General features: G+C 39.8%; 1 protein-coding gene across 4 annotated transcripts in view; it reads left to right on the forward strand.

Moving 5' to 3' along the window:
• Positions 1-15297, forward strand: part of Stap1 (signal transducing adaptor family member 1) — a 34542-nt gene extending 19245 nt beyond the window's left edge. For 2 of the 4 annotated variants that reach the window (NM_019992.4, NM_001310639.1), the window contains 4 exons: positions 69-197; positions 3905-3974; positions 5669-5765; positions 12872-13172. In NM_019992.4, coding sequence (NP_064376.1) covers positions 69-197; positions 3905-3974; positions 5669-5765; positions 12872-12933 — 358 coding nt within the window. In that variant the 3' untranslated portion in view covers positions 12934-13172. Of the gene's footprint in view, positions 1-68; positions 198-3904; positions 3975-5668; positions 5766-12871 lie in introns of all 4 variants that reach the window. The other 2 variants (XR_003955680.1, XM_006535160.3) reach the window with 2 other exon arrangements.
• Positions 15298-17301: the final 2004 nt, after the last annotated feature.

Below are 17301 nucleotides of genomic sequence, written 5' to 3' on the forward strand. Positions count from 1 at the left end.
TTTTCAAGAAATTATCTTCGTCAGATATTTTTTAAACCTTTTTTTTTCTTTTCATCTCATACTTATAGATGTTTTTATGCAGTTTCCCGGAAAGAAGCAACTGCAATGCTGGAAAAGAACCCTTCTTGGGGAAATATGATCCTGAGGCCTGGTAGTGACAGCAAAAACTACTCCATCACTATCCGGCAGGAGATAGAGTATGTTCAATTTCCTCTGGCTATCATATTGTTAAGAGCAGGCATGCAGGTCATTACCTGCTGTGCATTCTCTTAGGGCTGCAAATATTAGCACAAGAATGAGAAGCACTGTAACATAAGCAAAGCTCTCTCCTTAGTGGTGGCAAAGAGAGCAGACCTGCGATGGCTATTGTTTTCATGTGCAGTCTGAAGAGTGAAGGCACTCAGTTAGTGGACGTTTAAGCAGAGACTCAAAGAGAGGGAATCAAACCACACCAGTGCTGCGGGGGGTGGGGTGGAGGTGGGGTGGGTGGGGCACATCCCAGGCAGCAAGTGTACTTCCCCAGAAGCAAACACCTCTCTTGTTCAGGAAAGAGAAAGAGCTGCAATTTAATTGATTAATAACTTAACCAGTGACCTTGAAATAAACCCAAAAGAAGTATAGGCTATAACTGCCAGTGAATATGTTGAAGTAAACACGGGTTTTTCTCCTCTCTCTCTCTCTCTCTCTCTCTCTCTCTCTCTCTCTCTCTCTCTCTCTCTCTTTCTCTAGATAATATAATTACAACATTTCCCTCCCCCTTTCCTCCTTCCAAACCCTTCCATATACCCATCCCCACTGTCCCTCGAATTCAAGGCCTCTTTTTTCACTAACATTTATTGCATGCATATATGCACAACCAAATGCTGTGTTCTTCCCTGGGGAAGACCACCTCTCCCACTCCCAGATTTCCTCCACTGCTGCTGATTGTTCGTAGAGTTGAGACCTCCTGGGTTTATTCCCATTCACTTGGGAATGTCCTTTGGTGTGGTCCTTTTCATCTCACCTTTGTGCAGTCCTGAACCCTGGAAAAGCATCAGCTCTTTAATAGGAGATTCAAAGCATGAAATTCAGGCCCGGTCTCAGGCCTTTAGTTTAGTATCTTCTACTTAGCATGTCACTTGATTTTTAGAGATAGCACTATGAGAGGATATTAGAATTGTGCCTTACTGGTAGAGTTGAGTTTAATGTAAAGTTTTGGGCAGGCATCTGGACTATTAAGAAGCACCTGTGTTTCCCACAAAACAAGTTCATTTTCTTTCCTAGAGTGTCCAGGAGAAGTGCTCAGCCATGCACATTGCTCAGTGAGTCCGGTAAACACAAGCTGGAAAGGACAAACTGGTTTACACAACAAAACTTGAAAGTAGTTTTTGGTTTTTTTTTTTTTCCCCTCCTGTGTTTACAGATCAGCTGTAGGAAGGCTGTTCTCAGGAGTAATCAAAGGTTGCCATTGCCAAACTAGCAGGTGATTCCTCTCTCAGAGCAGAGCATCATCTGTCTTCACCCAGGGAAGTGGTTCGTGAACTCTTAAGACATACAACTATTTTTACAAACCTCATACATTTTCCCCCTTGAAGTTGTTCTGACTAGGCGTCGTGCTAGCATTATAGGCACCTAATTAGTCACTAAGGAGGCAGGCGAAAATCCTTACCACAGATTCATCCTTTTCCAAAAATTGAGGTTAGGACTTAAGAACAAATATCTAGTACCACACTGAAGGTCACAGTTTCGGGTTTTCGTTTTGTTTTGTTTTGTTTTGTTTTGTTTTGTTTTGTTTTGTTTGTTTGTTTGTTTTTCTTTAAAACTAGCTTCTCTTTTCCTGTCATAGCCTAGATAGACTTGTACTTCTCCTGGCTGGGCCTCTTTTAAGTGCTAGGATCACAGGTTCATGCTACTACATTTCATATGATTCTATTTTTGATATCATAACCAGAACACTTTAAACAGAAAAATTTATCCATTGTGTTTTTTCCTTCCTAAGACAAAACAAAACAAAACTTGGAAGAAAAGTATGGTCTAAACAGAGAGATAAAGCCTTCGAGACTTCCGAGCCACTGTTTCTCTACATCAGCTCGGACTGGGAAACGTAACCCCATTCCTCAGACATTCTAGAGCTTCTGTGGACCTCCGTCTGCGTCCGTCTCACAGCTTCCCATGAACTGATGAGATGATGTGACGACTGTTCCCAGCCATCATCCCATTATATGAAAACCTTAAGTGCCTTGTGCTGAGTGCTACAGACACTTCCTCCAGGCACAAAAGAATAACTGAGATGTATAGTATTTTCCATGCTTTACAAATAAGACTTGCAGAAAACAATAATATTATCTACATATGTGTTCATCCACATATGTAGATAAATGTAGATAAAATAGTTATAATTTAGTGAGTGCCTAAATAAGTCAAGGACTTTACTAATGGCTTTTGCAAGTATTACCTAAGACGTAAGCCTTTATTACCTCCATTATATAGACAGAAAACACACACACATAATCATTCACCTACACTCACACACACAGACACACACAGACACACACGTACTCACAAAGCACGCAGAATTACACAACACCCACATTCACACATACATACACACACAGTTGGGGAAGGTTTGGAGAGCACATATGATAGAAACAGAACTTAAGCCAACTGTCCCATCAGTCTCCCATTTACTGTCATTTACTGTCAGGACACAGGAATTGTGATTGAAACCTAAGAGTTTTTAACAGTAACTGTCTGACTACAAAGATGCTGTCTTAGGGTTAAGATAAGATAAGATGAGAGGCAAGCATCTTGACCAGGCACATGTAAGACATCCTCTGTCTAAAGATTCTCTCCCTACAAGCCTTTCTCTTAGCTCCTGAACATAAGGCAGATATTGAATCAGTTTGCCACTCAGATAAATGACACCATAAGACATGCTCTCAACTCCTCACCATTAGAAAAAGTTTACGTTAAACACAATTGCCCTATGAACCAAATGAGCTCAAGACAATCATGCTGCTATCCCACACTAACTACCATGGACTCTGACTTCTGTTGGCATCGGAGATTCTTGGCTTATGGCAGATAGCATTTTGAGATGAGCTCCTAATATTGTTCAATTGGCTTTATAAATTCTGTGTTTATAATGTTGAAATAACAGTGCTGAGAACAATGTGATTTCTTGTTTTGAAGCGGTTCGTAATAAAATCTTACTATTTGGGGTGTTAACAATATGGTGTGTTATAAACTAAAACGGAAGACCCGAAGATACTCCTGAGGTCTTTACATTCCCACGTCCCTGTTACATAGCACTTAACGTGTTTCCTGTCTTTACGATAGCAAAGTTAGTAGCAATCGAGGGTTGCACGGGAGCTAGCACAGTCACAGGTGTAGAAGGCTGTCTGCTGGGATTAGCCATGAGGCAGAGTACAAAGCTTCTTGCTTTCAATAATTCCTTTTATTTCTCTTTCACAGAGGGGTAATTATTTGACCTATATGTGCCCACATAAGATTTATTTTGTATTCCTCTGGGATTTGGTTGATGGTTTTGTTTGTTTGATTGGTTTTGTTTCCAAACGTTGGGAGTGGTATACTTATACAAGTGCTGAACCACTGAGTTCTATCCCTCCTCTTCCATAAGATTTTATAGCTCTACTGTATAGGTCACTGACTGAGTTTTAGTTTTTTATTTTCGTCGACTCTTTTCTCATTTACTAACATAGTGACTCAGATTTCCTATGCTTCCTCATGGATTGCCATGTGCTCCAAAGAGATGTACTAATCCCAAGGAAGAAAACAGGATTCTATACCCTAAACTATAGTTGTAGGTGGACAGGTTAACCAGCCAAGGCACATTTTATATTAATTAATTTGCATCGATGCAACTGTATAATCAAAAGTGGGCCAACCATGTATTTCCTTTCAGAATGCCAAGAATCAAGCACTTCAAAGTGACGCGCACTGGAAACAACTACACCATCGAGCTGGAAAAACCTGTACGTAGCCATTCCTTTGTTGTTGATAATCTTTCTCCTCTTGCCTCCCGAATCAACCTGTAAAGAATCCAGTGAAAAGTGTGAAAACAGAAGTTATCCAGAGGAGCAGATGCAGAGATGCTAAAAAAGGGAGATAAGCATGTGGCGGTAGATAAGCCTATCTCAGAGAGGAAGGGTGAGAAGAGACAACAAGAACAGGCAGGGAGACTGACTAGCCAATGGTTTGCTTCTAATAGCCGGTCTCCCTTTACTCTCTCTGCAAACAATTACTCATATAATCGTTTCAGGGCAAGAAAAGTGTTTTTATTAAATGTCTTTGTAATAAATATTCAAATGAGCCTATATCGGGTGGGAAACCATCAAGAGAGCCTTGCCCTCTACTACCTGCCATGCAGAAGTCCAGCAATGCCCTCTTACCAGCAGTGTGCAGGAGGCCAGGTTTCTTCTCTGTCTTCAGTGCATCTTCAAGCTTAGTTATCATCCCCTGGAGCTAATGATGGGCAGTCTTATCCTCCAACACAACATGAGGTACACACATTATGAATTTTTCTATTTCTATTTTCAATTCTATAATTGTTACATATATTATGTATGTGAGTAAACTGGCATTTAGAGTGCCCTCAGCCATTGACTGTGTGGTGACACGGCCTGATCTTGAAAATTAGCTCCTGCTCCCTCAGCTTCTCTGGGCACATCTTATAGCAAAATGGACTGTATGGTAGAATTCCTCCTGTTTTGTCTGTAAATCTTAGAAGACACTGATCCATACAGCTCACTTTAGATGAGAAGGCCTCCAGAAATTCTCGGATTCACATTTATGGATCCAGATACATCTCAGCCCATCCTAAACACAAGATCTCCTTGCCTCTGGAAGAAGCCAACCAGACCTGGATCCAATTGAGCTTTGAAAGCAAAGTTCTAGTAAAGGAGACAGAGAATTTGATTTCTGAAGGAGCATCCATCAGACCAAATGGACAGAACTAGTTCCAGGGAGGACCAGTGTGATTACTGTACCCTTCTAAGTGCAGAACTGGATTCTTGTCATTAGCCTCTAGGGTCCACAGAAGGATTGCTCTTTTACTTTTTAAATTCTTCCTAACCCTGCTTTCAACCAGCTTGCATTTTACTGAGTTATTTTACTCCAGATTATTTGGGATATTCAGGTCTAACCAGATTTCACTTGGACAAAATTATTGATTTATGAGCTATTAAAATGCTTACATTCTATTATCAACCTATAGAAGGTTCTTATTATAAACAGTTTGCAAGGTAGCAAATCTTATGGACTAGAAAACATTTGGTTATAGAGTTGTCGGGTGTTTTTGTTTTTTATTGTTTGTCTATTTAAGTTCCAGTTTCACAAAGGGAGAACTTGGCCTACATTAAGTGATTTTTATGTTTTAACTGAGAGAAGGCATCGTACCTAAATATGTATTGTTCAACAGACTATAGCAAATGCAAAGAGAACAACTCACCAGAGAATGTGAGGCCTCATAGTCCTTTAAAAAGGGAGAAAACAGACACCGGTAAGAAAACTATAGTCATTCAGCAAGTCATTAAACTATGATGTTGTCCTGACCTGACTTTCTGGAGGTCAGGAAAAGGTAGCAATCCCCACTACACTGCAGGAGAGTACCTCTTGTTTGTAGTGCCTTAGCCAGGCACTGAGCTATCTCTCATTTTCTTTTACACAGGTAACACTCCCAAACCTTTTCAGTGTCATTGATTATTTTGTGAAGGAGACTCGAGGGAATTTGAGACCATTTATACATTCAGCTGATGACAACTTTGGTATGTCCTGGATTTTATTACTACATCAAACAAAACAGAACAAAACCAAACCAACCAACCAAACAAAAAAACCCAAAACCCCAAACATGCCAAGGTAGAGACTAAATTTTAAACATTTCAATCTCTCTGTTTGACAATCATTTTGTCAGAGTCTGGGGGAAAAGGCATGTCTTTGCAGATGGTCTATGAGTCATGAATTGTTATGATTAACACCATCCCACCAGTCCATTTGACATCATCAAACAAGTTCAGAAACAACAGGACAGCAAAACAATATGGACTCATGAAAAGCAAAGCGGAAGTGTAAAGGGATGGGACTACAAGAGCATCAGATGCTTGAGACTGGGTAGAATGCATTAGGATAAGCAAAGGCTGTGGGGATTGGCCACTTGGTAGTAATGGCCTCAATCCTAGTGCTATTCTGCTACAAAGGGGTAACGAACTCAGATAACAAGGTCATAGGGATTGAATGATGAGGAGCTACTGAAAAAGACTGATGTTGGGTCAGCTTCAGAACCGGTGGGCTCCTTTTTCATAAATTATGAATGTTACCTAGGCAATGGTCCACTAAACTTAGCAAAGAGACCTGTGTCATCAGGGCAGTTCAAACATTAGTTAAATTGGCTCCTTTCACATTCTAGTTTTTGGCACAGCATGGCAGACTAGACATGATCATTTGCCCTGTTCTATCAATAGTCTACATGTGGTCCCTAGCCAAGCTCTAAGCAGGAGAGGTGAACTGTCTCTAGCTAGTTTGGGTTTCATTCCTCAATAGAGTTTCTTTTCCTACACATCACAAAGGAAAACAGCTTTGTCTACCAGCACTAGAGGCATCTCTGGAATGACTAATTAAAGGAGCAGCAGGTTTAAAAAGTTCTTAAAATATCACTGTTAATCTCTGGATGTTACATAACAATACAAAAATCCCAGAGAACCAAATAACCCTATTAAAGATGGGGTACAGAGCTTACAAAGAATTCTCAACTGAGGAATACCGAACAGCTGAGAAGCACCTAAGTAAATGTTCAACATCCTTAGTCATCAGGGAAACGTAAATCAAAATAACCCTGAGATTCCACCCGACCCCAGTCAGAATGGCTAAGATCAAAAACTGAGGGAAAAAAAAAAAAGAGCTGGGCAGTGGTGGTGCACGCCTTTAATCCCAGCACTTGGGAGGCAGAGGCAGAGGCAGAGGCAGGCGGATTTCTGAGCTCCAGAGGCCAGCCTGGTCTACAGAGTGAGTTCCAGGACAGCCAGGGCTACACAGAGAAACCCTGTCTTGAAAAACAAACAAACAAACAAACAAACAAACAAACAAACAAACAAACCACCTCAGGTGACAGCAGATGCTGGTGAGGATGTGGAGGAAGAGGAACACTCCTCCATTGCTGGTGGGATTGCAAGCTGGTACAACCACTCTGGAAATCAGTTTGGCAGTTCCTCAGAAAATTGAACATAGTACTACCTGAGGACCCAGCTATACCATTCCTGGGCATATACCTAGAAGATGCTCCAACATGTAATAAGGACACATGCTCCACCATGTTCATATCACCTTTATTTATAACAGCCAGAATCTGGAAAACACCCAAATGTCCTTCAACAGAGGAAAGGATACAGAAAATGTGGTACATTTATACAATGGAGTAAGTACTACTCAACTATTAAAAATGATGAGTTCTTAGACAAATGGATGGAACTAGAAAATATCCTGAGTGAGGTAACCCAAATCCAAAAGAACACACATGGTATGCACTCACTGATAAGTGGATATTAGCCCAAAAGCTCAGAATATCCAAGATACAATTTGTAAAACACATGAAACTCAAGAAGAAGGAAGACCAAAGTGTGGATACTTTGGTCCTTCTTGGAAGGGGGAACAAAATACTCTTGGGAGGAGATATAGAGACAAAGTTTGGGGCAGAAACTGAAGGAAAGGCCATCCAGTGACTGCTCCACCTGGGGATCCATCCCATATACAGTTACCAAACCCAGACACTATTGTGGATGCCAACAAGTGTTTGCTGACAGGAGCCTGATGTAGCTGTCTCCTGAGAGGCTCTGTCAGAGCCTGACAAATATAGAAGCAGAGGCTCAGAGCCACAGGGTCCCCAATGAAGGAGTTAAGAGAAAGGACCCAAGAAGCTGAAGGGGTTTGCAGCCCCATAGAAGGAACAACAATATGAACCAACCAATACCTCCCCAGACCCCAGGGACTAAACCACCAACCAAAGGGTACACATGGAGGGACCCATGGCTCCAGCTGCATATGTAGCAGAGGATGGCCTTGTGGGACACCAATGAGAGGAGAGGTCTTTGGCCTTGTGAAGGCTCAGTGCTCCAGTGTAGGGGAGTGCCAGGACAGGGAAGCAGGAGTGGGTGGGTTAGTAAGCAGGGGATGGGGGATAAGATAGGGAGTTTTCAGAGGAGAAGTGAGGAAAGAGGATAAAATTTGAAATGTTAATAAAGAAAATATCTAATAAAAAATACAAAAACCATATAAGAGCTCAGTCCGAAGGAGATTAGGAAAGGGATCAAGTGTGATCTTAGTCTGTGTAGGGTCCTCCTCTGTACATTCAGCAGAGGAAGTGTCTCTAAGTTGTGGTCACACAGTGTGCTTGGCAACCTCTATTATGTGCAGCAGTTTACTGGGGTTTTGTTCTAAAAAAAGAATTCTTCCTCCAGTCTAAAACATTCCTTCATCTTCGGCCATATGAATCTAGTTTTAGGCTTGGAGTTTTATACCATTAAAATAACCACAGCACTTCCTCGTAGTGTTTTTATCTGCTCTTTGAGTTGCTGGTTCCCAGAGCCCACTTTCCTCTCATCTGACCTTCTCTGCAGGTTTTCTAGCCTCTGAAAACCTCTCATAGCCTATGATCCCAAGCACAACACATAACTACACATAAAGTCAACATAATGGGCTGTTTGATATGTATGCAGGAAAACACACCTACGAGCTCTATGAGAGAATGAGTTCTTAGAATAACATTTCCCCAGTCCCTTAGGATTTCTTAAAATAAAAGTTGGGGTGGGTAGAAAATCCAATGTAACTTTCTTCCCCTCTGAACACAAGTTTATTTGTTAGCTATCCAGCCCTGTAAAATAAACTGCCTCCATGGTGGTTAAATCAACTATTATGTATTGTTCTGCGGGTCAGAAAATTGGATTGGATTCAGTTGGACAATTTTTCTAGTCTCACTTTGTCACTCGCATGTGCTCCAGCTTGATAGGAGGTTTAGGCTGAGACCTTCCACCACCCTAGTGCTTGCACTACAGACACATACCACCACACCTGGCTTGAGAGATTTTTCTGTAGGATTCATGGTGTGGTAGACATCTTTAGCTCTAGAAAGCTTTAGCTTCCCTAGTGTGCATGTACTCTCACTGAGTGGAGTGGCCAAAACCTCCCTCCCGTCCTTGCTCTCAGCTTTAGGGGAAAAAACTTCCATCTTTCATTACTATGTATAATATTGTGTTGTTTTTGTTTTGTTTTGTTTTGTCTTAATTCAGAATGAAAGAAGTTCCCTTTACAATTACTACTTTTTTTTTTTTTTTGGAATGGCATTTTACTCAGATATCATGGATAGATGCCGAGTTTTGTGAACTTTTTTTGCATATTTTGTATATGATCATAGTTTTTCCTTAGTTGGTTAATATGGTGTTTTTACTGTTTATACATACACACATACATACATAGTTTCTACTGTTGATCAGATCATTCAGTGAACCCACTTATAGTGTATCAGGTGTTGGATTTGCCTAATATGCAAAAATGTGCTTGCTTATGAGAAATATTGTGTTTTTACTAAGTGAATTCACTTCTCACAGTTTACCTTCTAGGTTTCAGTATGGTTTTGATTCCGTCTTAGACTGCAGAGCTTTATCCTTGGGCTAGGGAGCATAGGTCAGACAAAGATCCTGCATGTATTCCCCAAACACTCTCCCCTCAAGTTAAAAACAAACGTAGCTGTAGCTGTTCTAAAGTCCATATGATAATTCCAACATTTTGTTGCTTTCCTATTGACCTCTGTGGTTTTCTCAGGAGAATCAGAGGACTGGTCATATTTCTCTAGTTTTTTTGTGAAACAAAATATTACCTTTTTTTTTTCCCAAATAATTCTGGGTTTCAGTTTGGGCCTTTTGAGTATTACTGCACTGAGTCTTTACATCCGTCTAAAGCCTCTGTAGCACTTCCTTGTTTTAAGCAGACATGATTGCTGCTAGGGTGAAGCAGTTGTTTCAACTGCTGTGGGAAGAAGCTCCGAGCCAGTTTCCTTTGTCTTACTGCTTTGGGTTTGTACACCTCAAGATGTTGTCCTACCTGTTGGGCAATGGTCCACACCACAGCTTAGTTCTCAGAGCCTTCGATGCAACTCATTGTCAGAAGTCACTCATCAGCTAGAGGACATTTAGTCTGCTTTTATTTCCTAGCCATTGTGACCAGGGCAGCAATGACATGGCTGAGCAAGTATCTCTGGAAAGGATAGCTGAGTCAGTCATATGGTAGACTTATTTTTAGCTTTTTGAGTAATCTCTACTGATAGTATCTAGCTGATAAAGAATCTCTCCTACTCTGGGCTTCTTCTTTACGACTGCTTCTTTTGCCATAGAAACTTTTTAGTTTTATGAAGTTCCATTTGTCATTTGTTGGCATTATTTCTTCAGTGAATGGAATTACTATTCAGAAAGTTCTTTCTTACACCTGTAACTTGTAGGGCTCTGTATATATTTCCTTCTAGCAGTCTCAGTATGTGGGGGTTTTACATAGAAATCTTTGGCCTATATGAGTAGATTTTTGTTCAGGGTGATAGATATCATCTGTGTCACAATTGGTTCAACATTAGTTGGCTCTCTTTCCCAGTTCTTTAGGACTTCTTTGTCCTGAGGACCACTGTTCCTGGTCATCTACATAAAACAAGGGGCTTGTGTTGTCATGCAGTCTGGTGACCTAGACACCATGTCTCTTCAAGCAAAGAAAAAATATGCAAAAGAAATTCCAACTGTTTTCTTAGTTCTCTAAGCTCATTGTCTTGATTTCTACAACCAGAAAGGGTTTCTTTGGAGTGTTATGACCAGGAGTGAAGAAAACAGACAATAGAAAAAACCAAAACCAACTGAAAATGGCTTGCTGAGTTAAACTGTAAATGATTTTAAAAACAGACTACCAGATTATTAGTGCTATTTGACTGAATTGGTTTGGTTTGTACTGTGATCATGAGAATATTACTCAAACCCCTTGCATCTGATTCCTTTTTTATTACTGTTATTGATAGGGAAAACAGGTCAATTACAGCAGCCTGGGGAGCCTTTTCAAATCAGAAAAGCTTCTGGAGAGTAAATTTCAAAAGCAAGAAGAGGCTGGGCAGTTGGCCCTTGCCTTTAATCCCAGCACTTGGGAGGCAGAGGCAGGTGGATTTCTGAGTTCGAGGCCAGCCTGGTCTACAAAGTGAGTTCCAGGACAGTCTGGGTTATACAGAGAAACCCTGTCTGGGGGGAGGTGGGGAGCAGGACAAGATGAAAAATAGGACTTCTTGAGAAAAGCCGGTACTCATCCCACCCCTCCCCTCCCAACCCTAAATGCTTCATTTCTTTTTTTCCCTTTTATTGGGTATTTTATTTACATTTCAAATGTTATCCCCTCTCCAGGTCTCCCCTCCAGAAACCCCCTACCCCATCCCTCCTCCCCTTGCCTCTATGAGGGGGTTCCACCACCCATCTACCCACTCCTCCCTTCCAGCCCTGTCATTCCCCTACACTGGGGCGTCGAAGCCCCACAGGCCCAAGGGCCTCCCACTGATGACCAACAAGGCCATCCTCTGTCACATATGGGGCTGGAGCCCTGGGTCCCTCCACATGTACTCCTTGGTTGATGGTTCAGTCCCTGGGAGCTCTGGAGTGTCTGGTTGGTTGATGTTGTTTTTCTTCCTATGGGGTTTCAAACCCCTTCAGCTCTTGAAGTCCTTTCTCTAACTCCTCCATTGGGGACCCTGTGCTTAGTCCAATGGTTGGCTGTGATCATCCACATCTGTATGTCAAGCTCTGGCAGAGCCTTTTAGGAGACAGCCAAATCAGGCTTCCATCAGGAAGCACTTCTTGACATCCACAATAGTGTCTGCGTTTGGTGACTGTATATGGGATGGATCCCTAGGTGGGGCAGTTTCTGGATGGCCTTTCCTTCAGTCTCTGCTCCACACTTTGTCTCTATGATCGGGTGGGTTACCTCACTCAGGATATTTGCTAATTCCATCCATTTGCCTGCAAATTTCATGAGATCATTGTTTTTTAATAGCCGAGTAGTATTCCATTGTGTAAATGTACCACATTTTCTGTATCCATTCCTTTGTTGAGGGATATCTGGGTTGTTTTCAGCTTCTGGCTATTATAAATATGGCTGCTATGAACATAGTGGAACATGTGTCCTTATTACATGTTGGAGCATCTTCTGGGTATATGGCCAGGAATGGTATAGCTGGGTCCTCAGATAGTACTATGTCCAATTTTCTGAGGAACCGCCAGACTGATTTCCAGAGTGGTTTAAATACTTTGTTTTGAGAAAACTTTGTGGAATCTGGTGATTGTTTCTGGGACACAGACTTATTTGTTGAGACAGTGGAAATGCTAGACCACTTAGTTTAATTTGCCTTGAGCTGAAAATTGAAGTTGTACAGTACTTTATCAGGGATCTGGAGATGTGGAATGGGTCAATAATGTGTTACACAGAGTACCAAGAACAAGAAACTGGGATTTTCTTTGACCTTTGTTAATCTATATTAGTGTCCAGCTTCCTTTCCGACATCTGAAGGCAACAGAAATAGAAGAGTGAAGAGATACCATCTGAACTTATTTTCCCCAAACGCGTCATTTCAAAATATGGCATGGAAGGCGTATAGAACATTAAGCTAAAGCATAAGAAAATGCATGATATTTTAGGTAGAAGATACAAAGATATTAAAGAAGGCTGGATATTCCTCATCTAGTTATATAATACCAACATAGTGCCAGTGTTTGGGAACAAGAAAACCAACTCCTATTGAAGTAGCAAAAACTTAATCCTGTAGTATCGCTTCATTAATTAATCAAGACTTTCTATTAATAATTTCTAGGTCAAGATCCCAACATAGAAGACAGGAGTGAGAAGTTTAAGAAAAATCCACACAATGCATGAAGTAACATGACACCTTTCTTCATTTATCTCAGTATTTATTATTTTCAAAAGGAAGACTTTCACTTTTAAAGAAAACAATCTATTTCCCTGACCTAGTTTGGGCATAAGAATAAAATGATGTAGCATATAATTTGATTATCAGCAGGAAAATAACTTACCACAACTCTACTCTGTAGAGTAGCTTGATAACATGCATTTCTTTGCATTAAATAGAAAAAAAAATTTACTTTCCAAAACAAGGTTTTTGTTCCCTCTTGGCTTCAATTTCACATACAAAGTTTGCATTACAGATTATCTAGTTCCCCTAAATCTTACCAATCTCTTAAACCCTAACTAGGTTCTTAGTGTATTCTGATGGGACTAATTAATCAAATATAAGTTATTTAAATTATCTAGGTTGGAGGTCACAAACATGAAACGAAGTAGGAAATGCCCCTCTGGTGTAAACACTATATGCCAAGTATTATGTTCATGGAACCAAATTCAATCATTTTAGGTTCTTTTTCGATGCTATCTTCTTACCAGTTCAAAACTAACTCATACATCTTTAAAGGACAATAAAACACATACCACTGTTTCAAATTTAATACTATACATGTTAACTATGGTGATTCATTTCTTTAAAAACATGGAACCTCCATCAAGACTAGATCTCAGAAATCACAATTTAAGCCATACTATTTTTTTCTCTGAAAACAAATTCCTAGGTTGATTTTAGTGGTCACATAGTTAAAGAATTATGGAATTAAGAACAAAATGAGGGGCAAGAGATGGCTCAGCAGTTAAGAGCACTAAGAGTTTTTCCAGAGGTTCTGAGATCAATTCTTAGCAACCACATGGTGGCTCACAACCATCTATAATGGGATCTGATGCCCTCTTCTGGTATGTCTGGAGAGCAACAGTGTATTCACATACATCAAATAAATAAATAAATCTTAAAAAAATATGATATGGTATATATTCTACTCTTGGTTCTAATTACTTGGGTATTTAGCTTGTTTTTCTCACCTAAAAAAAAAAAAACACAAACCAGGCAGAGGCAGGCGGATTTCTGAGTTTGAGGCCAGCCTGGTCTACAAAGTGAGTTCCAGGACAGCCAGGGCTATACAGAGAAACCCTGTCTCGAAAAACCAAAACACAAACCAAAAAAAAAAAAAAAAAAAAAAAAAAGGTTAGAATTGATTAAGATTCTCTTAGCTTAAACATCTTATTAAGATGCTAATAAGGGATTAGGACTCAGAAGAAATACTATAGGTGACCAAGGGAGAAGATGGCCACTTATGTGACAATGAAAAGAATATATATTCTCAGTTTTGAAGCTGGAAGTCTGGTTGTTCTGTTTTTTTCCTCTAAGCCCTATATTTGTATGGAGCTCCAGTCAACTAATTAGTGAGCTACCTTCTAAGCTTCCCTTTAATTTGCTGCACTGGAATTTCTGAGGGTTGACCTACAACTTTGCCTTGTTAGTGTGAGACTATGTTAAATTTCTGTGCAGGAGTTTATGCAAAATCAGGTAAGGCTGTTTTTTAAATGGAAAGTTAGTGTTAATGAGAATTCTTAGATCTGGGGTATAACATAAGTATTATTAACAGAAAAGTTGATAACAAACTCATAGCACTATTAGCTCGTGCACCAAATAAGGTTCCGAAACAAGAGACTGGTCAACTTTAACATAACATCTCAAACTTTCTTTTTTCCTTTGGGTTTCTCTGTGTAGCCCTGGCTGTACTGGAACTCACTCTGCAGACCAGGCTGTCCTCGAACTCAGAAATCCGCCTGCCTTTGCCTCCCAAGTGCTGGGATCAAAGGTGTGTGCCACCACTGCTGGGCATTTCTCTAAAACTCTTAAAAGTCTTTTGCAAAGCTGGTCAAACAACATGGCTGGCCGCAATGGACAGAGAAATCTAAGCCCAGGGCATAACTAAGAAGGTCATACTAGAAAGTTATAAATACACTTAGCTGGGAAATAAGCTCTCCAGATGTTTCAATAGCAAATATGGAACCCATGAGATATTAGAGGAATAAGTACTTTCAGAAGATTTTATTTTTAATGTGCATTGGTGTTTTACCTGCATGTATGTCTATGTGAGGGAGCCAGATACCTTGGAACTGGAGTTATAGACACGTGTGAGCTGGGATTCTGGGAATGAACCTGGTTCTCAGAAAGAGCAGTCAGTGGTATTTACCACTGAGCCATCTCTCCAGCCCAGAATAAATATTTTCAATGTATTAAAGAATATTAAAAAAGACTAAAGAAAGCTATCCAGTTGTTTAAAAATACAGTATTGACTGTTGTCTTAATAGAATTCAGACACTGTACTATATAACAGAATAAAATATGTAAAAGAAATGTGTGATAAAATATAAGTTGGAGATAACAAAGTTGCTACCTGTATAATTCAGAACTCTAAAACTTCATACAGTATGTTCATGGTCTTGGCAGGTCAACCCAGGAAAGAATGGCTAGACCGTATTCAGTGAAGTCTATCACTTGATAAGCTTGTTTACTCACATCTGATAACGGAGTCTGCCTAGATTTTCTCACACTGGAGTCTCTGGGTTTCTTCACAAACTGATTCTAGGAGTGAACTTTTCAAGAGATACAATACAATGGAGTGAGAGCAAGGTGGCAAAGGTGCTTTGACCCAACCATGGAAGTCTTAAATAGGGCCCAGGAGTGGCAATTTTCTATATAAGTATTTGGATTAGAAAATATTGCTGTTTGGGGAATATGTAATTTGCCCAAGGTAATGATTAAGATTAGTTTTATTTTGTGTGAACATGCAGAATTTAATAAAGTAAAAACACTAGTTAAGAGAAAACAATGCATATAATTTAAAAAAAATGGAAACCATAATGTATTTTAATTAAAAATTTAACATAAAACTAAGTAAACATATTTTGGGAGAAATGAAAATGCCCATATAAAACACAACTATAGAAAGGAAGGTGAGAACAGTGTAGAAACTGGGAGAGATACGCCCCAGATGGCAGAGAAAAGCTAGAGCCTGCCAAACCATTATAGATGCTAGAAGAACAACTGTCTGGGGAAGATTATACCAACACCTCCTGACCACCAAATCCAAACAAGTGTGGTATACACTAGGGAAACGTCTAAAATTAGAATATGTAAAGATTCAAAGTTAAATGGACTGAAAAATTATTCCTTGAGAGTACCAACCAAAAAGAAACCTGAGATTGCTAAAGAGAAGACTTAAAGGCACAAAGAGACAATTTCACATTGATAAAACACAATTCAACCGGAAAATATAACAAGCTAGATTTACAGTCCTAGTCACTGTTAAATTGCTCTGAAGACACACCATGACCATGCCAACTTTTATCAAAGAAAGTGTTTAATTAGGGGTTATAGTTTCACTTTAGTGAATTATCATCATCATGATGGGGAATATGGGGGCAGGCATGGCACTGTAGTAGAGTTGAGAGCTACATGTTGACCTGAAGGCACACACACATGTGAGTGCCCAAGCACACACATACACACAAAACACCTGGCCAAAGCCCATCCCCAGTAACACACTTCCTCCAACAAGGCCACACGCCCCAATCCTTCTAATCCTTCTGAATAGTATGCATTCTGGTAAGTATTCAAAAACATGAGCCTAGGGGGACATACTTAAACAAGTGTACTTACTAATTTTGCTTCAGGATATATAAAACAGAAATACACTCTGGGAGAAAAACAGCAAGTATAATATAATAGGTGACTTTCCATATAAATCTTATAATAATTCACATTATAGCTTATTAAAACATAAGGATATAGAAAATTTAATATTAAAGATTTGATGCCATTGACAGGTGCTCGCTCCATTACTACATTCCAATGATCCTGGCTCATTAGGACTGTTTTTAAGCATGAGTTTTTAAATCATCAGTATTTTCGAAACATGTGTTTTTTTTTAATAATCTTTTTATTTTGAGTTTTAGTTTAGCTGGGTATTGGTTAAGGAAAAAACCTAATTTTCAGGGTCAATCAAGAAGTGGGGACTCTGGTATCTTCAAACCACTTTTGGAACTTCGAAGGGATGAACTTTAAGGATAAGGGTAGACAAGAACTAAGAACAAACAGTATGACGTTCTACCTTGAACTCCATTAGAAGGATCAGGAAATTGGAGGGCCTGAATGAAATTCCAGCAAAGTGATTTTAAGTCACTAGGACCTAGGTTTTGGCAGAAACAAAAGATGTGTATGTGTGTGTAGGAAGGGGGGGCGAGGGGGAGGCAGGCAGAAGTCTTGAAAAATAAAAGTATTATCCCGCTATCAAGTAATTTCTGTACATTTTCAAGTAAATTTTGGCAAGTAATTAAAAGGAAACTGGATACAGAGAAAGAACAGAAGAAACG

Source organism: Mus musculus, chromosome 5, assembly GCF_000001635.26.
Source record: "Mus musculus strain C57BL/6J chromosome 5, GRCm38.p6 C57BL/6J".
Taxonomy (NCBI): Eukaryota; Metazoa; Chordata; class Mammalia; order Rodentia; family Muridae; genus Mus; species Mus musculus.